This window comes from Tachysurus fulvidraco, chromosome 9 (assembly GCF_022655615.1).
Source record: "Tachysurus fulvidraco isolate hzauxx_2018 chromosome 9, HZAU_PFXX_2.0, whole genome shotgun sequence".
Taxonomy (NCBI): domain Eukaryota; kingdom Metazoa; phylum Chordata; class Actinopteri; order Siluriformes; family Bagridae; genus Tachysurus; species Tachysurus fulvidraco.
In genome coordinates, this window is record NC_062526.1 from 4,329,688 (window position 1) to 4,352,187 (window position 22,500).

The 22,500-nt window shown below is 41.9% G+C and overlaps 2 protein-coding genes across 3 annotated transcripts in view; both read right to left on the minus strand.

The window, feature by feature from the left end:
* Positions 1-3,162: 3,162 nt before the first annotated feature.
* cldn26 (claudin 26) lies at positions 3,163-3,938 on the minus strand. Its single transcript, XM_027162775.2, has one exon. The coding sequence runs from the start codon at positions 3,923-3,925 to the stop codon at positions 3,230-3,232; it is 696 nt and encodes a 231-aa protein (XP_027018576.1). The 5' UTR covers positions 3,926-3,938; the 3' UTR covers positions 3,163-3,229.
* A 4,521-nt stretch (positions 3,939-8,459) lies between these two features.
* lztr1 (leucine-zipper-like transcription regulator 1) overlaps positions 8,460-22,500 on the minus strand; it is a 14,383-nt gene continuing 342 nt past the window's right edge. Inside the window, exons 1-20 of one of the 2 annotated variants that reach the window (XM_047818253.1) lie at positions 22,220-22,500; positions 22,070-22,132; positions 21,098-21,154; positions 20,653-20,732; positions 19,396-19,504; positions 19,238-19,318; positions 19,099-19,156; positions 18,869-19,008; positions 17,710-17,911; positions 17,401-17,511; positions 15,991-16,083; positions 15,766-15,861; positions 14,435-14,630; positions 13,976-14,145; positions 13,507-13,663; positions 11,703-11,829; positions 11,296-11,445; positions 10,889-10,994; positions 10,678-10,758; positions 8,460-10,325 (exon numbers count right to left, since the gene is read on the minus strand). The exon at positions 22,220-22,500 is cut by the window's right edge and continues 342 nt beyond it. In XM_047818253.1, the coding sequence (XP_047674209.1) occupies positions 10,209-10,325; positions 10,678-10,758; positions 10,889-10,994; positions 11,296-11,445; positions 11,703-11,829; positions 13,507-13,663; positions 13,976-14,145; positions 14,435-14,630; positions 15,766-15,861; positions 15,991-16,083; positions 17,401-17,511; positions 17,710-17,911; positions 18,869-19,008; positions 19,099-19,156; positions 19,238-19,318; positions 19,396-19,504; positions 20,653-20,732; positions 21,098-21,154; positions 22,070-22,132; positions 22,220-22,392 (2,367 nt within the window). In that variant the 5' untranslated portion in view covers positions 22,393-22,500 and the 3' untranslated portion in view covers positions 8,460-10,208. Of the gene's footprint in view, positions 10,326-10,677; positions 10,759-10,888; positions 10,995-11,295; positions 11,446-11,702; positions 11,830-13,506; positions 13,664-13,975; positions 14,146-14,434; positions 14,631-15,759; positions 15,862-15,990; positions 16,084-17,400; positions 17,512-17,709; positions 17,912-18,868; positions 19,009-19,098; positions 19,157-19,237; positions 19,319-19,395; positions 19,505-20,652; positions 20,733-21,097; positions 21,155-22,069; positions 22,133-22,219 lie in introns of both variants that reach the window. The other variant, XM_047818252.1, reaches the window with a different exon arrangement.

The window sequence follows — 22,500 nt, forward strand, 5'->3', positions numbered from 1 at the left end:
TAGCGTGTTTTGAGTTCAGTTACCGTCAACAAAACCCTGAGGTTATAACGTTTAAAAAACACAAGACTGACCTCACATACTGAAATCTCACACGAAAGCTAGTCTACTTGCTGTTAGCTGTTTGGGCTGTTTATAAATTGCATTTTCATAGAACCTGGAGTTTTTCCATACCGTATAAATACCGTATAAAGTTTTTAGATACCGTATAAATACAGTATAAATGTTTTCGATTCTGTATAAATACCGTATAAATTTTTTCGATACTGTATAAATACCGTATAAAGTTTTTTGACACCGTATAAATACCGTATAAATTTTTTCGATACTGTATAAATACCGTATAAAGTTTTTTGACACCGTATAAATACCATATAAATTTTTCCGATACCGTATAAATACCGTATAAAGTTTTTCGATATGGTATAAATACCGTATACATTTTTTTGATACGGTATAAATACTGTATACATTTTTTTGATACCGTATAAATACTGTATAAAGTTTTTCGATATTGTATAAATACTGTATAAAGTTTTTCGATATTGTATAAATACTGTATAAATTTTTTCGATACCAAATAAAGCGAAGTTTTAAACATGCTCAGGGGTTGTTTAGCACCATAAACTAAAATAAATAAGAGTATAATGAGGTCAATACAATCCTTTTAAGTTTAATACTGAAAAAGTGCTGTAATTATATGCATTATTCTTAATGACAGGCTTATAATACCTTTATAAAGATTCTTTTAATATTTCATACAGTTTTAACATTTTCGAGACATCTGATCGTAAATGTACAAACAAGATATAATGCAGACATTTTTAAAAACTGTAAAAATGTTTGGACTTCTTATCTAAAGCATGTCATGCCCCTCTAGTGGCCATAAGGAAAACTGCATGGTGCTGCTTTAAAGGGATCCAGCACAAAAACATGATGAGGAAGACACACTGATTTTAAACCTCAAGGAGAAAAAGAAGGACAAACACATTTCTTCCTGTCGGATGTCATTTAGTCCAATTCAATCATGTGAAGGCTTACAATGCTACATTACAATCACGCCAGCATGGCAAGCCATAAGGGCCATAAACAAATATTAAAAGAGACGTGTGCTGTTGAATAATGCATCAGCTTCAGAAGCCAGGCTGAATGTTAATGTCGACTCCCTGTGATGGAGCGCTTTCTTCAGCCGAGCTGATCAATAGACGAAAATAATTCACAGCTTTCGAACCGGAGCGCTTATGCTGATTGGCGGCTGCTGGCTTTTTGATAGAACTTCAGAACAGAATAACACCTCTTATTCTACAGCACTGATGAAGTCTGGTGTTGATTTGTTTTGTATTACAGCAGCTCTGTGGCTGTGCGAGAAATCAGCAGTTTATTGTATATGATTGTTTCTATAGTAACAACTCCTTCATAGGGACTTGTATAGTAGACGTGACACATAAACTACATATGGACCAGGAATATGTTGAATATAACACTGTGTGATTGTAAACTCCATATAAACGCTATCCTGGGTTATGTGGTTTGAGGTTTCACACTGCTCAGACTTTACCCGGGGTTAAAGTTGGGGAGTGTTCAGTGCGCATGTCTGACATTAGCAGAAAGCGATTGAAACATTGACACGGCGGATACCTACCGTTACCTCTGCCTCGGGTTCTAGATGTTGAACGTCATCTTCCGCGTGAAACGGAGCTAAACCTTTCACGGTACAACACACAGTACTTCAAAAACACATTTGTATTACCATAGTATTACTCGTTGAGTTCGTTTATTGATAAAAATATCCATCTGCCCCAGCAGGGTCCGCCATAATAGTTGCCTGGGTTACGTATGTATGTGTAGGGCGGAGCTATCAAAACAGGGGTGACACCCATTTGGGTTAGGGGCGTGTTTGTTTTTGCGATTTCAAATGTCAACATTGGCTTTCAAACATCGTGCACCTCACCTTTAATATTGAACTCTGGATCTTCATAATCTGACGTTTCACACTGAACCAAGGCCGAAACTTCGTCAAAAGCGAAGTGACTTGTGAAGCTCTAGCACATGGACTGAGCAGTTCGACCGCTGGCATTCGTTTTTTTTTTTTGTTTTTTTTTCGTTAATGGACTGCAAACTCTTAGACCCTGCTACAGTTACACACCTGTACAGCTGCTTGAATTCACTGCTTTCACCCTACAGAGTGTCCTAGTTTTAGTGCAACGCTGGGATTAGGATCTAATTGTAAAGCAAATGCACACCTGTGCTTGACTTGTCCTCGGTCACCTCTGAACACTAGCCTCGGTTACCCGAGCTTCCATCCGTCATCCACAGAATAACAGCTTTTTAAAAAGAAAAACAAAGAAAGATACCAGTATGTCATTCACACAACGCTACTGTTTTCCTCTGTGTTTTTTTAATGTCTTTTTTAGTGCAGCCATTGTGCAGATTTACCATTAAAGTATTTCTGAATGTCCCATTATTTTAAATCTTAGAAAACGTGATGGATCGTGCGATAGCGTCTCGTCTCGTGATTCGGTCCGGTAAGATTTAAATATTGCGGGCGGTCGGTCAAATTTTGACGTTTATTAGTAAGATGATTTCATAAAGAATACAATGTGATTTTTTTTATCCCAAATTTTCCAAAAGAAAAACAATACTCAGTTTAAAATTCCTCAATAACTAGAAGGTTCTCTGGAAAATTGTCCGTAGTGTGTGAGTGTGTGAGTGAATGAGAGTGTGTGTGTGTGTGTGCCCTGTGATGGGTTGGCACTCCGTCCAGGGTGTATCCTGCCTCGGTGCCCGATGACGCCTGAGATAGACACAGGCTCCCCGTGACCCGAGGTAGTTCGGATAAGCGGTAGAAAATGATCGAATGAATGAATAACTAGAAGGCCCACCTTTGCTCACCCACCCATTGCCCCATCCAGCCTTTTTTTATCCTCTCATCTCTCGTTAGAAATTCAAAGAAAGATGGCTGGCTTTTTATTCCTTTTTTTTTTTTTTTTTTTTTGTCGTAACAAAGCTGATGAATATGTAAATAAGATTCTAAAATCTTATATATAATTATAACTTAGATTAAAGCGTCTTCCAAATGAAACATCTCTGAAAGCGGTTTAAGTTTTCTTACATTTAATGAGCACCAACAAATAGACTAAAAACACACACGTACTAACAAACCAGGCAAACGTCGTGTGAGTCGTTCAGTAATTAAGTCATGGTTCTGTACGGTGTGGAATGAAAAAGAAATCTATAAGACCTCTGTCTTGAGGTAGTGCTGAGTCCTTGGTTGAAGTTCATGAGCAGGTGAGAAGATTTCTCTTTGCTGCTCATTTTCATGGTCCCTCATGCACACTGCGACAAAAAGGAACGATCCACCGATGACCAGGAGAAGTCCAGAGAACCAGGCGGAGAACATGGCCTCGCCGTACTCCCAGCGCGGCATCACGTCAGGCAGACCCTCATCCCAGAACTCCACCACCATTACATACGCGATCAGCGAAACCGGTGCCAGAGTGGTGATTCCTGACACCCAGATCAGCACACCACCACCGATGAGAAGTCCTCTTTTTATCCTGTCACGTCCAGCTCCGATCTCGACGCCATCGAGTCCAAAAAATGCTGCCAACACGCCGAGGAACCCGGTTGTGATGGATACACACATGAGAATCCTGGAGGCCAGTGTGACCGGAGGTAGAGCGAGGAGAGACTCAAAGGCTTTGCAGTGAAGACCCACTTCCTCTGTGAAGATGCAGGTATGCCACAGACCTTCATACCAGTTCTCCATCTCGTTCAGCTCCGAGTTCATCGTCTTCCAAAGTGGCAAAAACGTAGTGATGAAGGTCGTGACGAGGCCACCGAACGCCACGAAGAGTGACGCTCTCTGGACGGTCTTAGTGGTCAGAAGCACCATCGTCACTCCTGGTTCCTTCCTCGTTTCGTACATCTCAGAAACTCTCAATCCAACTGATGCTGCTTTAATCTGTCCCTCCCCAGGATACACAGGACCAGCCCCGCCCACCCCGTCTCCTCGTCTCATCATCAGGTGTTTTAATAAGCAAAGCACGCCGTAATCCTTAAGCACGGCCTTCCACAAGAGCCGTTCTGTTCGGCGGTAGTGATGAATATCATCGTAGAGGACAATGAGGGCTTTTTAAAAGCTGAAATAAGATAGGTCTAGGTTCGAATCCAGCTGGAGCCTCCGCAGGGCGAAACATGAGCAGATCAAGGATGAAGGCACAAACAGAACAAAGAGACGAAGAAGCAAGAAGCAACCTAAAACTAGTTTATATACAAGTGATAGGCAAATATGGACTGTGATACAAATTAAATAAAGACAAAATTGTATTTGAGCTACGAGCAGCTGTGCGTTATGCGGCACAGTTAATGTAGATTGCTTTAGCTAGATACCTCACGCAGGTCAAATCTCTGCCTGCTAAAGGATCACGTCATCAGAACGAGCCAGGTTTTAAGAAGCTCAGGCAATACAAAGCGTCTTCTCCTGTGCTAATGTTCAAGATGCATACCAACAAGGAAATGTTTTATTTACCATTGAGATTTTTCTTTACCAAAAAAAAAAAAAACAGTAGAAAACCAGAAAAAGGGCGGGACCAAAGAGCCCAGGGCCGAGCAGGGAGAAAAGGGGGGGAAGAAGAAAAGGAGACGAAAGAAGCACCGGAGAAAGAAGCCGGAAACGCGCAGGCAAGGGGACAGGGAAAGCCGCGAGCGAGCGAGCGAGCGAGCGAGCGAGCGAGCGAGCGAGCGAGCGAGCGAGCGAGCGAGCGAGCGAGCGAGCGAGCGAGCGAGCGAGCCAGCCAGGGAGCGAGCGAGCGAGCGAGCGAGCCAGCCAGCCAGCCAGCCAGCCAGCCAGCGAGCGAGCGAGCGAGCGAGCGAGCGAGCGAGCGAGCGAGCGAGCGAGCGAGCGAGCGAGCGAGCGAGCGACCGACCGACGACAGGAGCGAGCGAGCGAGCGAGCGAGCGAGCGAGCGAGCGAGCGAGCGAGCGAGCGAGCGAGCCACCCAGCGAGCGAGCGAGCGAGCGAGCGAGCGAGCGAGCGAGCGAGCGAGCGAGCGAGCGAGCGAGCGAGCGAGCGAGCAGCGAGCGAGCGAGCGAGCGAGCGAGCGAGCGAGCGAGCGAGCGAGCGAGCGAGCGAGCGAGCGAGCGAGCGAGAGCGAGCGAGCGAGCGAGCGAGCGAGCGAGCGAGCGAGCGAGCGAGCGAGCGAGCGAGCGAGCGAGCGAGCGAGCGAGCGAGCGAGCGAGCGAGCGAGCGAGCGAGCAGAGCGAGCAGCCAGCCAGCCAGCGAGCGAGCGAGCGAGCGAGCGAGCGAGCGAGCGAGCGAGCAGCGAGCGAGCCAGCCAGCCAGCCAGCGAGCGAGCGAGCAGCGAGCGAGCGAGCGAGCGATCGATCGAGCGAGCGAGCGAGCTATATACCTGAACCTACAGGAGCGAGCCAGCCAGGCATCCCGCCAGGCCAGCCAGCCATCCATCCATCCATCCATCCATCCATCTATCCATCTATCTATCTATCTATCTATCTATCTATCTATCTATCTATCTATCCATCCATCCATCCATCCATCCATCCATCCATCTATCTATCTATCTATCTATCTATCTATCTATCTATCTATCTATCTATCTATCTAGCTCAACAATTCATTTCTCTCTCATTCTCTCATTAGCTAGTTATCTAGCTAGCTAACACCGACTAATCCTGTAAATCTGCAGCTAAACCCCTAGCTAGCTTCCATGCTAAGTTAGCTGTCCTAACGCCGTTGTTGTATATGTCTGTCGAGGAATATACATGGTCACTTTCCTCTGTTTGTTTTTGTTTTAGTTGTTTCTGACCACTTAGTTGCTAGCGTTTCAGTGTATTAGCAGCTAATCACACAAATAAATCTAACAAGGAACGAGGAAAGTCCCAGTTATTGTTGTCACAGCCGTTAGGGGTGAGGTTTCGTAGGAATTTGGGAATTCAACGAGTTGAATCGAATCGGATTATCGATTATCGAGTCGCTCATTTGTTTTGAAGTGCGATGAGGAAAATGTGGCACGATAAATCTCGAACGGAATCGTAACCGAAGTACGGATCGTTTAAAGTTTTTGAGGTAATGAGGTACCACCTCAGCTAATAAGTTGCAATCAGAGAGAATTTTTAGTTCGTTTCTTTGAGCAAACTTCTTTATAAAACCTTACAAAAAAATTCCTTCCCTTTAAGAAAGGATTAAAAGGAACATAACTGCATGTTTTTGTTTTTGTTTTATTTATTTAATTCTTATTCGTGCTCCTATTTGGACAAAGACGACCGTGTTTCAAATACATTTATCCTTTTTTTTTTTTTTTGCTTCCAGACTTCCTTCCTGCTTTAGCGATCTTATCTCCATCCAAGAACCGACGACAGCCGAGACACGAGCGAGTGGACGATAAAGGTACGAGCAGAACTCAGAGAAAGCAGGAGTGCAGAGCAGACTTTTCGAGCTGTAACTGGTTTATGTCGCTCATAATACAAAGTTCAATTGCAGAATATTAAACCTATTAACGAAGAGTGGATCAGCTGCTGTCTGTGTGACGGGAGACGAGGCTGGAAATTCACAGAAAACTAAACGTTTCAAATGACATTTACAAGAAATGAGACAACTTGGTGCACTGCGGCTGCTTTTCTAGTCCAGACTGGATTTACTGTTTGTTTTTTTCCCCTTTATTTCAGAATTTTGATTTAACTTTATTGTACATTTTTAATTCAGTTAAAAAAAATGTTTTTGTTCATTTTCATCACAGATTCAGTATCAGATTCAGCACATGCCCTAGTTTTAGTTTCTGATTGTCACAGATTATTAATGAACGATTTCCTTTATGGTTTTATACAAAATTTAGCCTCTTAACTGAGTAGAATTATTAACAATAATTGGTAGAATTTTTTCGCTCTTTAGTAATAAAAAGTCTCCACATCGCACATCGTTTCCTCCGGACAGCTATAATTTTTTTACTTTTATATTTTCATATGTGGGGGGCCAAAGTGGCTTAGTGGTTAGCACGTTCGCCTCACACCTCCAGGGTTGGGGGTTCGATTCCCACCTCCACCTTGTGTGTGTGGAGTTTGCATGTTCTCCCCGTGCCTCGGGGGTTTCCTCTGGGTACTCCGGTTTCCTCCCCTGGTCCAAAGACATGCATGGTAGGTTGATTGGCATCTCTGGAAAATTGTCCGTAGTGTGTGTGTGAGTGTGTGTGTGTGAGTGTGTGAGTGAATGAGTGTGTGTGTGTGTGTGCCTTGCGATGGGTTGGCACTCCGTCCAGGGTGTATCCTGCCTCGATGCCCGATGATGCCTGAGATCCCTGTGACCCAAGAAGTTCGGATAAGCGGTAGAAAATGAATGAATGAATGAATAAATTAATTTAAAAAGAAAAAAGAAAAAAATCCCCAGATAATTTTTTTTTACATAAATAATTTCAGATGGTTTTATTAAAAAAAAGTATATATATATTTTAATTAACTATTTTATCTAATCAATTAATTATTTGGTTAATTATTATTTTTTTATTAATAATTCATACATTTAGTAACAGCTCCGATCGCCCTTCTTCCTGAACACACACCAGTAAAAATGAAGCAGAAATAGAACTAAAGAAGCTGATATAAAGCTATGTATAAAAATATCATTATATAATTCAAAACATACAAGCGACATTTTGTTTACACGCTTACAGAAAATAAAACATCTACATCTCAAAACTTCATGTGATGTGGGAGGTTTTTTCCACATTTCTATTTTCCTTAGATTTGATCCGATCTTTGTGTCTTTATATCATTTGTGTGAATATAAAAAGAAAAAGAAATATCATCTCGTACAAATTTGCCATTTAGAGTCTGAAAACGAGGAGTCGTAGTGATTTATGTAGTGATGCAGACCGAACATTAAGAAACGCTGAGAAAGCAGTCGAAAAAGAGAGAAAAATCGATTCCCGTCACCGAACGTCGAGGTTTTTAAACGCTTCAGAATTTAAAACCACAAATTTAAGAGAAATTCGAAGCGAAATTCTGCACACTGTTAAAGCTGCAGTGATTGTTGGGTGGTTGTTTTTTTTTGCAAGCCCTGAGGCTTTGGGTGGCCTGAATGCCCCTCAGGTCCAGTTGCACTCGCTGGCAGCGAGTGTTTAAGAGTGTAGTCTCACCCCATCAATGAGCCTCTTTGTGTTTCTCTCCAAAACCCGTCTTTCATTCCGTCTTTTGTTTCGTTCTCTCCATCCAAGAATCAGCAGAGAGTCAGAGGTAGACAGATGGTCATCGCTTAGACAAAGAAACAACAAAAACACTGTTGCAACTGTAGAAAGCGGTTTTAATTCCAAGCCACAGTCTGTTTACAAGCCTGTTATCAGATCTAATCTACGCTTCCTTGCAAAAGTATTCACCCCCTCCTCATTGTGTAAGTATTTACTTTATGAATGAATGAATGAATAAATGACTCTTTAAAGCAGGGAAATGAATCGTTTTAACATTTTATTAAGGAAGAAGTAATGCAGATAATAATAATAAGAAGAAGAAGTCAGTCCACTGATAGTCTCTGCAGTTAAAATATAAATCATACGATACCAGGAGTGTAAAGCTGTACATGTTTATTCAGTTTACAGTCATTGGAAACATTTAAAGAACCGACAAGAAGGAGGTGAAAAAATAAACTGAACAGTTTAGGAATAAATAAATCTCAGTATATAATATTTACAGTGCTGTATAGAAAATATCATACTGTAGATTCGAAGCACTTAATAACGGCACCGGTGGAAAGAGACGTTAATGACGTTACTGGACGTTTGATTATAATAGTTCGTGTAAGTTGAATTATTGTGACGTTTTACTTTTGCGATGAATCGTATTGAAGTGCCTCTGATCGTCGGACGGAACGTCGTATGATGTGTTATTTTCCGAGACGTCGGAGTGAACTATGGACCGATCGCGTCTGATATGCAAATCATCAAATGATGGAAATTTACTAGATGTTCATATGCAAGTAAAATACACTATATGGCCAAAAGTATGTGCACACGTGACTATCACACCTGTATGTGCTTGATGAACATCCGGTTTCTGTTACAATTAGCTCTCGGTTCTCCCGGAGAAAGGCTTTCCGTTAGATTTTGGAGATCGCATGTGGAGAGTGTTGGAAAGAGCATTGTGAGATCAGACGATGTCACGAGCATAGAGAGCAACGTTTCTGTTCATCACAAAGGTGTTCAGTGGGGTTGAGATATAATGTGCTCCATCTTCTGGGAAGGTTTTTTTTTTTAGTAGATGTCGGAGATTATGTGACCGTGTGGATTTGGGTTCATTCGGCTACAAGAACATTAGTGAGATCAGACACTGATACCTGGTGAGAAGGTTTTTCTGGGGTTTATTCGGTGTTCAAGTTCATCCCAAAGGTGTTCAGTGGGGTTGAGTCAGAGTCAGGGCTCTGTTCAGGACACACGGGTTCTTCAACTCCGAGCTTAAAATCCACACCGTGTCTTCGTGGAGCTCTGCGTTTTGTGCTCAGGTTCACCGTCGTGCTAGAACACGTCTCTTAGTTCCACTGAAGGAAAACTACCACTACATTACACCGTATAAAGACATTCTAGACCACCGTGTTTCTGGTTAAAGAAGAACATTTACATTTACGGCATAAATAATACACCCTTATCCAGAGTGACTTACAACTGAGCAACTGAGGGTTAAGGGCCTTGCTCAGGGGCCCAGCAGTGGCAGCTTGGTGGACCTGGGGTTCGAACCCTTGACCTTCCGATCAATAGCCCAACATTTTAGCCACTGAGCTACCACATCCCACATACAACATGTGTGATACAACATATCGGCCATATAGTGTGTACTGATCCAGGAAAATAATCAACGTCCATCATAGGACAGCAGCGGGACACGGAAGCTTTGCTCACTTCCATGTTCATTAACATCGATAAATACGGAATTGCTGTCGTTTAACGAGTCAGTTATAGTGATGTATATTTAACGGATTAAAGCGACACGCTCAGAGGTACTTTCAACCCGGTTAGCGAATGAACGTGTTAGGAATGAAAGCATGCACAGAATTTCCCACAGATTCAGTGGTTAGAGGAAAGAGAAGCAGGCTGTAGGAAGAACAAGCGTGGAGAAAGGGGAGGGGGGAGACACGGCAGAGACGCTGCATGAGATGAATAAATAAACAGGTGAGAAGAGACGAGACCAGGAGACGAGACCAGGAGACATGCCTATATATCGGAGCTCATCTCGGCACACTGTTTATCTGATATGTGTGATGCCAGAGACTCTATGATGTCCAACAGCAGCGGCTGGCTGAGCGATCGCAGGTTGGGGAGCTTGGACACCTTTAGGGGAAGGAGAGCAGAGCAAAAAACCAATAAACCGACAGTAAACCAAACTAAAATGAACGACACACGGCAACGACGACGACCAAAAAAAAACAAAAAACGAGCAAATTAAATGGAGCAGAATAAAAACGGGAACTGATACAAAATAAAAATATGCTAGTGTTTCGGCACTTTCATGCACCGTGCAAACACTTTGTATCGTATCGATCGCGTCAAACTTCTAAGGACTGCCACGGGTTATTCTGATTTAGACGCACTGATTAGAAGAGACGAGAGACAGGCGACGAAGGTTTTAGCCGTGGTCTGGTAACCAGCACAGCCGCAGAGCGCCGCTCAGCAGTACACCCACCTTGATAAACTGGTGCACTATGATATGCAGACAGTGTTTCTTCATGTCCAGAGCCTGAGTCTTATCTGCTGCCTCCAGGATCTGAACATACGACATACAAGAAACATACAAGCTGAAACGTGTAGGTTGTTATTTTAACATATAAAAAACACGCACGCCTAGAAACGGTTCTTTTTAGCAGGTTGTTTATGTCGATGCACTGATGTCTTACCTGCAAGACGTTCTCTACGGTAACGTTCATCTCCAGGTTCTGCTTGCAGTACGCCTGCAGCCTGTTGTTGGAGAAGCCGTAATAATACGGAGCGGAAAACAAGTACCTGCGCTCGGGTTAAGGACGAGAGACGTAGATTTCGGGTGTGTATTTGATCTCTGATCCTATCTCTTCAAGCCCTTCTTCTTTATGACGGCGTTCTGCTCGATCCACTCGTAACCGTTCCTCCTCGTTATTCAAAATGACACCAAAATAATTATTTACGGATTTCGTACAGCTTTCACCCTCATTGTATCACAACAGCTACTGATAATTTCCCACTCTGGGAATTATTGATATTCTTTATTACGTACGAGCGTGCATGAGAAAGAGAGAGAGTATCGGACATGGTCTTAAAAAAAGGATACAGAGAGTCCTCTGGAGGCATGTTGACGTCTCCGTAATAAATGTAACGCAGCATGGACTCGAAGGCCTGTTTGCTCGGCACCATTTCTCCTATGGAGATGTTCACCTGTCCATCCTCGGGCATGAACGAGCGGAACATCGCTTCAAAATAGCTGGCAGGAAAAACGGCAACTTATTAATAAATAAATAAATAAATAAATAGATCTTTTCCGTTCTACTCGAAAGTTAGGTATAAATACGGTCTCGCCGGTTAATGAAACAGAAGCTTTAGCCGGCACGAAGGACGAACCTTTCAGATGTGGTGCAATTGCAGACTACTAAATAAATAAATAAATAAAAATAAATAAATAAAATTCTGACCAATCAGATTTTGAGAATTCAGCAGGTTTGTGGTGACCACGTGGTTTACCTGGAGCGAGCTGCCAGGATGGCTTTATGTGCTGGACGAGGATGGCCGTCTAACAGCAGGATGATGTCACAGAATTCTAGCCCCGCCCCTTCCAGGTAAGCTTTCATGTCCTGCACCAGAGATGTACCTTTGTGGCAAACCCAAAAAAATAAAAAAATAAATGAATAAAAATTGATTATTGATCCAGTTTCTAAAAATACCCTACAACGTAAGGAACCAAGCAAGTCTTACATTAATAATTATGTAAACCAAAGCCATTATTTCTTCTTTGAGGTGTCTCATATTGACTGTTTTCGGTGGTCAGACATACCATAATGTACCAGATTTATTGTTAGATCATGGCTGAATTTGTGATGTCACAAAATGAATTTAAAGCTTTTGAGCCAGTCACACGTTTGACTCAAAATGCTAATGATTAGTCGATGACAACATGATGACGATTTTAGCCGCATGACACGTCCTATAATACAGCTAACTAGCATACGTTATACTACTGATAAATAAAAGTAAAGGTTATTGCATGGACGTCAAAGCTTAAATATTGAAATCCCTCTCGTAACTGCCAGCTGGTGTGAGATTCAAGGAGGACAGGATGGAATCCAAGGTGTTGGGATGTTCCAACTTAACTATGAATAGTTTACATAACGTCTTCTGGGAAGGTTTTCCACCAGATTGTTGGAGACTGTGTGGATTTGGATTTGTGTTCATTCAGCTTCAAGAGCATAAATGAGATCAGACACTGATGTAGTAATAATGAGAAGGTCTGGGGTTCAGTCAGTACTTCTGCTCTGACCTTAACCTCCACATCATGTCTTCACGGAGCTCTGTGCTTTGTGCACAGTTTCACTGTCGTGCTAGAGCGTGTCTCGGCTTCTTAGTTCCGGTGAAGGGAAAATGTAACGCTACAGCAGACAAAAAAAAATTGCCAGACAATTGTGTGCCTACTTTGTGCTTACCATTTAGAAAAGAATGACATGTGATGGTCAGGGGTGCACAAACTTTTGGCCCTATAGTGTATGTCTGGGTTACAGGTACGGTACCTATATCGACCGATCACGTCTGATTGAGAAAGCGCATTTAAATCAAGAATCACGTCTGATTCAGTAAGCGCATTTGATTCAAGAATCACGTCCGATTCAGTAAGTGCATTTGATTCAAGAATCACGTCCGATTCAGCAAGCGCATTTGATTCAAGAATCACGTCCGATTCAGCAAGCGCATTTGATTCAAGAATCACGTCCGATTCAGTAAGCGCATTTGATTCAAGAATCACGTCCGATTCAGTAAGTGCATTTGATTCAAGAATCACGTCCGATTCAGTATGCGCATTTGATTCAAGAATCACGTCTGATTCAGTAAGCGCATTTGATTCAAGAATCATGTCCGATTCAGTAAGCGCATTTGATTCAAGAATCACGTCCGATTCAATAATCGCATTTGATTCAAGAATCACGTCCGATTCAGTAATCGCATTTGATTCAAGAATCACGTCCGATTCGGGAAAAGTGCATTTGATTCAAGAATCACGTCCGATTCAGTAAGCGCATTTAAATCAAGAATCACGTCTGATTCAGTAAGCGCATTTGATTCAAGAATCACGTCTGATTCAGTAAGTGCATTTGATTCAAGAATCACGTCTGATTCAGTAAGTGCATATGATTAAAGATGAATCTGATTCAGATGTGATTCTTGAGAGCACTCACATGTGACTTTGTGCTTATCATTTAGAAAAGAATGACATGTGATGGTCAGGGGTGCACAAACTTTTGGCCCTATAGTCTGTGTTACAGGGGTGGTATTGTACCTATATCGACTGGCTGGTCAGAGTAGACTCTAGGAGGTGGCTGTTGTTTGCGTCTCACAATCTCCACGATGAGAGGAGTGGAAAGATGCTCAAACTCCTTGGTCATAATCACCTGATTAAAGTGAGTTTCCTTCACCACAAAATTAAGGCAGTGCTCCTGAGCAAACACACACACACACACACACATACGCAATGAGAGCGGTTCGTCTGGTATCGTGGCTCTTATATGTGAGATTTATCTGTTCAAATCTAAACTAATTCATAATACAATAAGGAGCAGAATAAGTACAAAAAGCACATCTAGGATTCTGTAAAGCTGCTTTGCGGCACAATGGCGCTGTTACACAATAAAGACGCTTTAATCCTTGATTGGTTCAGATCTTATTAGCTGCAGAGGAAAAAAGACCCTTAACGTTAGTGTAACGCGTAACTGTTCTTCCGGTTGCCGATACTTTCGCTCCTCTCTCACCTTGAGCTGGTCGAGCTGCAGTTTGTTTGCATTCTCACACACGCTGAGGACGTTCTGCAGGTCAACCGAGGCCTCGATGTACTGCACACACAGCTGCTCCAGCCGAGAAAGCTTGAAACTCAGGGCGAGTTTATATACGTCCATGATCAACAGGACGTCTTGGACGTGACCTGAGGGACAATCGGAAACAAGGGAAGAGGGTTCGTTTTAGAGAGCGTGACGTGTCGGGTTTATATTTTTAACAGAATATGTTTGTTATTGTACGAAAGTCAAACAGAAAGGTTAGCGGATGCAGCTTGGGCTTATTTTCACCATGAGGTGAAACTCAGGTGTCTAAAAACAAACAGACTGACCATTAAATTCCATAAAAGGTTCAGAAAGAAACATCTCCTATGAGATAATCGTTCGTCGATCATTTAAATCCTAACGTTCTGTAAGGAGTGTGTGCTGAGTACAGACCTCTGCGTGGATACTGGATCTTGTCCGTGTACAGGAACTGCATCAGGACCTCGAACGGCTGAGCTTCAGCCTCTCTGATGAACACCTCCAACAGAGGAGGACCTCCTGATGACCTTGCAGTGTTAGAGATGTCCTTTTGTCTGAATGTACCAGACCCAGACTCCTCGCTCTCTTCACTGGCCTCCTGCTTACTCCTCTACTCAGAGAGAGAGAACGAGAGAGAGAGAGAGAGAGAGAGAGAGAGAGAGAGCAGGAGAGAGAGAGTGAGAGAGAGAGAGTGAGAGAGAGAAACACGAGAACGAGAGAAATAGAAAGAAAGAGAGAGAACGAGAGAAATAGAAAGAACGAGAAATGAGAGACGAGAGAAATGAGAGAACGAGAGAGAGAACAAGAGAAATGAGAGAACGTGAGAGAGAACGAGAGAGAAATGAGAGAACGAGAGAAAGAGAGCGAGAGAGAGAGAACGAGAGAGAGAGAACGAGAGAGAGAGAACGAGAGAAAGAGAACGAGAGAAACGAGAGAACGAGAGAGAGAACAAGAGAAACGAGAGAACGAGAGAGAGAACAAGAGAAACGAGAGAAAGAGAGAGAACAAGAGAAATGAGAGAAAGAGAGAGAGAACAAGAGAAATGAGAGAACAAGAGAAATGAGAGAACGAGAGAGAACAAGAGAAATGAGAGAACAAGAGAAATGAGAGAATGAGAGAACGAGAGAGAGAGTGAGAGAGAACGAGAGAGAACGAAAGAAAGAACAAGAGAATTGGATGGATGGATGGATGGATGGATGGATGGATGCTTTCTTTCTAGACCTGAGGCTGATAAACTATTAAAAAGGGAAACTAGGGAAAGGGTTAAGGTGCCTTCACATGGAGGAGTCAGTGTGAGGAGTCTGTGTCCAATTATGCAGAACACGCTGCACATCTACTACAGCTAGCTTCAGAATCGATTCATTGCTGATTCAGAGTCAAGTCAGTGTCGATTCCCTTTCTCACTGCTATCGAATGCTAAGGTTTGCCTGACTCAGTTTAACTCAGGGTGATTGCTGTGTTCTTCAAAGTCAATTCGGAGTTGATTCAGAGTCGGCTCAGTTTCGATCACGCCAATCGAACGCTACAGATCACCCGACTCAGCTGGACACGAACTGGTTTTTTTTTCCGAGTGTGACTGCAGTGTTCTGACCTACCTAAAGAATCACACAGAACAGACAAACACACCCGAGTAACAGACTATATGTGAAAGCACACCGAATCTTTTAAAGACTCCCAAAAACCCTGATCTAGCACTTTTTCATATAAGCACCACTCAAGAAATGACGTCGTAATCTCACGCTGACTTGTTTCTGTCGATCTCTGGCCTGAAGAATCTTCTTCCGCAGCCATTGACATCGTGCTGTTACTATGGCGATATGGCCCAGAACCCTCTCCTCCCTCTGGAGACAGCAAGAGAGAAAGACAGACAAAGTATTCACATCCTGAACGCACGTGAACTGCGACGTTACGATGATCATAAAAAACGAAAAAGCGTTAAAAGAATCAATTATTATGGGATGCGGACGAACCTCTCCTAGGATAAACTCCACGTCGCAGAACTGTCTGTTTTCCCACAGCTTTCCGTAGTCTTCGTGAAGGGTGCATTTCGGATAACAAGAAAACTAATAGGATAAAGGGCGAGAAAGAAAATCAGGACTTCTCCTAGCCTGAATAAGTAGTCTAATCCTGCATACGTAAACATTAATGAGTCTACATAAACATTAATGAGTCTACATTTTAGTTGTAGCATCGTAATGAAAGGTGGTCAAGAACTGAATTTATACCAAAGTGCTGTTGGATCGCTCAGAAGGTGTCAATTAATTTACGGTAAAATTAGCTGCAATTCACCGGTTTTTATTAAAGTGCTCGTTTTAATATTTCCCATTTTCAATAAATAATAGTGAACGCTAATTCGATAAATAGTAGTAGCTATACAAGACAATTCTAATGATATATAAATAAATGGAAGGAGTACACAACAAGCTGAGCTTTATTTTACACCAGCATAAAAGTCTTAAAGGTGGGGTGTACGTTGTTTCAGAAATTCCGGCAAACAAAACAAAACAAAACCAAAACTAACGTGTAGCGGGCGGGTCTTCGTGAATATCGGCGGCAAAGAGTGTTCAGTGCGCATGTGTGACATTAGCAGAAAGCAGTTTTAACATTGACATGGAGGATAAAAACAAAGAAAGCGAAGAAAGGCTTACGATAAGGCAAGAAGTAGGACGTGTTAATATAGGATCAGCTTTCCAGTGCTGGAGAGAACTGAAGGAGCAGGAAGTTGGCCACATATTCACAGGTTGGAGTTTCCCGAGTCAATAACTCCTGAGCTAAACGCTGTTACTACACAAATAACACCTCTTTTCTATCGTAGTGATGTAGAGAGGCAGCTACAACCGCGTTTTGTGTAGTAACAGCGTTTAGCTCAGGAGTTATCGACTCGGGAAACTCCGACCTGTGAATATGTGGCCGACTTTACTTAAGACGCCGAGGCGCTTTTTTTCCTTCTCGATAGGTGAGTAACGTTGGTTTTGCTTTGTTACACAGAACTAATATATGCCTTTGTCCTTTACATGATTATGCTTGTGTGTCATTTTTGCTTGTTTGTTTATCTACAATCGTATTGTTCTTCCCTTCAGCTATGATAAAGACACATTTCTTTCCGTTAGTCGCCTGGGTTACGTATGTATGTGTGGGCGGAGCTATCGATACAGGGGTGGGACCCATTTGGGTTAGGGGCGTGTTTGTTTTGGTGATTTCAAATGTCAACATTGGCCTTCAAACAACGGAGATCCCACCTTTAATAGGAACCAAACTTCTTTCAACTGTAACTATAATAGAAATATACTGTAGCGCTCTATAATGAATGGTATTAGAGTAATTTAACACCTTGGGACACTTTTTGTTTAATTCTTTGTCTCAGAGGAACATCTGTTCACCTGAAATCTGTACATCTCTCCACTGCGTATGTTGTTATCGACCGTTCCGCCAAAAATGTACATGGCATCGTGGATCACAGCTGCAGCGTGGAACAGTCTCCCACTAGGCATCTGAGAGAAAACATGCCACGTTAGAGTGAAAGGAACAAAAGTTACATGTGTAATAGTAACGTTAAGCGTCATCATGAGACATTGCTATATTGCATGTAGAATTATGTGTTAAATCAGTTCTGGTGGTGATTAAATTTTCTCTGATAAAAATGCATGTGATGTCTTTTAATTCGTGACAGTGCTGGTTATCGAATGTACCTCGCTGTCAGCGCTGGGCTGAATCACCTCCCATGTCTGAGAGTCTACATCATAGCAGTGCAGCTCATTGGGCAGCGTGTTATCCGCCGCTCCACCAAACACATAGAGGTGGCGATCAAACGCGACCATGGTGTGGCCGTAACGCCTCTGTGGCGGAGGCGGGGAACCTCTGAGCAAATGCTCGGTCGGGATACGGGTCCACCTGCGAGAACGATACAAAGCTGCAGTTAGCATTACTGATGGAAATGATAAAGCATATCTGAATCAGGATCTGTATCTGATCTATAAAGCGCATCCGATTCAGGACACGTATCTGAATGAGGAAACAAATCTGATTCAGGAAAAAAAAAAATCTGATGTAGTCATGTAGCATAACTGATTCGCAAAGCATGTCGGATCCATGAAGCACCTCAAACTCAAGGAGCGTATCTGATCCATAAAGTGCATCTGATTGATAATGTGTATCTGTAACAAAAATCACATCTGATTCAGTAAATGCATTCGATTCAAGAATCACAGCTGATTCAGTAAGTGCATTTGATTCAAGAATCACATCTGATTCAGTAAGTGCATTCGATTCAAGAATCACATCTGATTCAGTAAGTGCATTCGATTCAAGAATCACAGCTGATTCAGATGGTGTACTTGATTTAGGAATCACATCTGATTCATAAAGAATATTTGATCCAAGAATCATATCTGATTAAGTAAGCGTATCTGATTCAAGAATCAACCTCCAGCAGGATCCTGCACTCTCATTGAGCTTTCATTGAGCGTGTGGCTCGGGTTCGATTCCCAGACAGGGAGCTAACCCAGCCAATGAAGAGTTAACTCTCAGTGCCGGTCCCAAGAATGTGTGTGTATTTGATTCAAGAATCACGTCTGATTGAGTAAGAGCATTTGATTCAAGAATCACGTCTGAATGAGTAAGTGCATTTGATTAAATAATCACGTATGAATTAGTAAGTGCATTTGATTCAAGAGTCTCGTCTGATTAATTAAGCGCATTTGATTCAAGAATCACGTCTGAATGAGTAAGTGCATTTGATTCAAGAATCACGTCTGATTCAGTAAGTGCATTTGATTCAATTATCACGTCTGATTCGGTAAGTGTATAAGATTCAAGAATCACATCTGAATCAGATTCAATCACACTCACATGTGACCTTCAAACTCAAACTGGAAAAGGTTGTTGGTGATTTTGGCTCCACTCTGTCCAGAGAAGACGAACATCTTGTCCCGGCACACAGCCACTGGGAAGTTACAGCAGGACGGGGGAATCTCGCCGCTCTGCTCGATCTGCACACATTACGTACCATCATTTGGTATGTCTAATTGCTGCATTTTAGATTGAAGCACAATACACACAGCCTAAAAATCCATACACACCTCCTCCCAACAGGCCTGCTCTCGATCCTGAAGACCAATAGTCCACATATCATTCAGCCTGAGGGAGAAAAACATCAGATTCATACCATAATAACTACAGCACAAAACTCACTCACATTAATGTTCATCACAAACCTACCTCGCATTTCCGTCATAACCAGCAAATATCCACAATTTGTCGTTATACACCGTGGCCCCGTGAGCGGAGCGCGCCACTAACCTGAAACGTCGAGGGAGGTTTTAAAAGCTGTGCAAATCTCTACGACTCAAAAACAGTTTTAACACATGAAGTTTTACCTTCCTTCCACCTTCCACTCCGTCCACTGGCCCGTAGCAAACTTATACTCAAACAGATCGTTTTTGTTTTTAAGGTTGGAGTTTGAATAGATATCACCTGTATAACCACCTATAATACACACACACACACACACACACACACACACACACACACACACAGAGGGGAACATATTCATTACAAACATAATGATTTGAGACCACGGTTAGAAATTTAAAAATTTAGATATTGTTAGATTAAAAACAATATCACTCCGTACATCCGACTGTGAAAATAATGAAGAAAATGTTTTAATAAAAAAACGAATCATGAGCCAAATATAAAACACCAAAGAATTAAAAGAATTTTTCCATAACAAAGACAAAAACAAAATAAAAATCGTATTTATTTATTTTTTCATTTTTCTAATAATATATTTCTAACAAAATAATAGACTTTTATCTTATTTATCTTTATTTTAATATATATTTTTTAAAAAAGTGAGAAAAAAAAATCATAAACCAGATTAGCAGAGTTACTCTAATGCACTAGCGCCACCTTCTGGACAAAAGCAACTGCATGGTGAACTTTAACTTAATTATACTTTATTACACACTCATATGCACTATGTAGAGATTTTTTTTGCATTCAGAATTCAGAAACGTTTTACTGTTAAATAAATTAAACACTTTTTTTTATCAAATATGAGCATATATATTATGATACTTATTAATTAATTAATTAATTAACTTGTTTACTGGAGACATGGTGCTTTTTTTTGTCCCTCTATTTTCCACTCACAGAACCCGTTATTAAACCTGTCATTAGACTGAAGCTGTTGTAACTTATAGACTGACTGATTTGAGTTATTGAGGTTTGGATGAAACCCACCGGGCTGAAGCGATAAGTAAAGCGGACTCACCGATATAGGAACTCAATGATAACTCTAAAAACGATCATGTTGACCTGTGCTACACAAAGCCATAGAGGTAGAAATATTACCAAAATAAAAAAAAAAATTTTGGAACGGTTCCCCCTTTTAAAACACAGTGTCAGTAGCGTTCATGTTGGTTCTGTCGGTTAGCTTCGCCCCTTTGGTTCATGGTGCACGATGAGACAGGTTCGTGCTTCACACTTGTTCACACCAGTACAGAGTAAAGTCCATCATCATCTCCATGTTTTCACTAATATACACTTGATATTTGTTTGTATGGCTGGACATGGTGTTAAGCAGGAAGTAAAGGGTGTGCTGGGTATCAGGGGGGAAGTGAAAAACTTACCAAACACAAACATGCTGCTTCCGTACACTACAGCGGAGTGGTGATACCTGGGGGCAGGTGGAGTCCCGGTAGTAAACGCCCTGTTATTGACACACATCAGAACAGAACTAGTACACGAAGGCATAAAGATAAAAAAATGATTATATCGCCATCACTAACTCTCAAAAGCTTTCCTACGATCCCTAACACTATATGAATCGTGTGAGGAAAAAACACAACAGTATTGCAATAAAAAGAAAGAATGATCAATGATGTACTCAATATGCTTTAAAAAATAATAAAAATAAAAAAACATCATCAAAATCATTACCTTCCGGTCAGTTTGTAATTATTATTATTATTTAATAAAATTCATTTATTTTGTGATGTAATTTCTCACGATATGGATCATATCATCACCCTGTTCTGTTACAGATCTATAGAAATCAGAGACGTCTGTTCTCACCGACACCACGAGCAGTCCTTCACATCGAAGCGTAGCAGGTCATTAAGCATGTTCTTCCTGTAAGAATGACAGACAGGGAAAGAGAGACGACACTTTAAACACTCGTCTGTCCTGATTGCCGTTTCGTTCACATCTGGCCACATCTGCTTCTGCCTGACTGATCGATCCAGCATTAAGTCTTTTGTACACTTTAATTACATCAGTGCATGCTGTTTTGGTTTTAGGAGGGGAAAAGAAGTCTTTCTTCATACGTTATACTCCAATAATTCAACTCTAATCCATTTCTATTTGTTTAGCACTTTTCACAATGTGACACTGTCACAAAATAGCTACACAGGAATATAAAACTTCTTTATTTTGTTTTAATTTATCCTTAATAAGCAATCCAGACATGAGAAACCTTGACAGGAACAGACTCGTCCTCATGTAGGTGACACCAGAGAGTGATACTATAAATCATTTCCCTTCTATAACTGTGAACTTTAAGGTCAAAACAGTGCAGCTGTGTCAACAGGAGCTTTGGAGCAATTTGTAAATATGAGCATCATCATTTCCATAGTAACAGTGAATTCACAGGGTGGGACGCTTTACATCATCTAAGTGGAAATGGTGGAAACAAGAAGCCGTAATCTGCGCCTGTACGACAACGCGCCCGTGCACAAAGCATAAAGCTCTGTGATCACATGGTTTAAGAAGGTTAGAGCTGGATGAACTTGAGTGTCCTTCACAAAGCCCTAACTCTGACTCAACTCCACCGAACACCTTCGGGATGATGATCTGGAGCACAGACCGAACCCCAGACCACCTCACCATCGTCGACATCAGCATCTGATCTCGACAAAGATCTCGTAGGTGAACGAACACGAATCCACACAATCTCCAACATCTAGTCAAAAGCCTTCCCAGAAGACTGGAGATATAAGTGAGATCATAACCAGAAACCATGGTATCATGTGTGTCATTTCCTCTCACCCATTATCTCCTCCAAACACGTAGATCGCGTCCCTGTAGGCTACAACTGTGTGTTTGCTGCGCCTGGAAGAATATAAAGAGGAGTTAAACTAACATAAAGAATGATACAGCACTAATACAAAAGGGTTTGTTTTGTTTTCTAAGCTTTACCTTGCACCTACAAACTCATCACAGGGTGGAAGCCTCCTCCATCGGTGCACTGTCTCAAACGGCCCGAAGTTAAGAGTGAGATATTCCACACTGTCTGAGCAGCTGTGGTCAAAATCCACACTGGGAGCTACTTTAGATTTACAGGACATGGTTCCAGGTATAAACCATGACATTCAGTCTGAACACAAGCACTAACCCTGGCTAACTCGCTAAAGCTAACCAACAAACTAACTTACCGACTACACACTTTCTGCCTGGACTTTTAAATATCCTTCATCTCG

Excerpts from the sequence above, each read along its gene's own strand:
- cldn26 (XM_027162775.2), bottom strand. The coding sequence starts at position 3,925 with ATGTACGAAACGAGGAAGGAACCAGGAGTGACGATGGTGCTTCTGACC.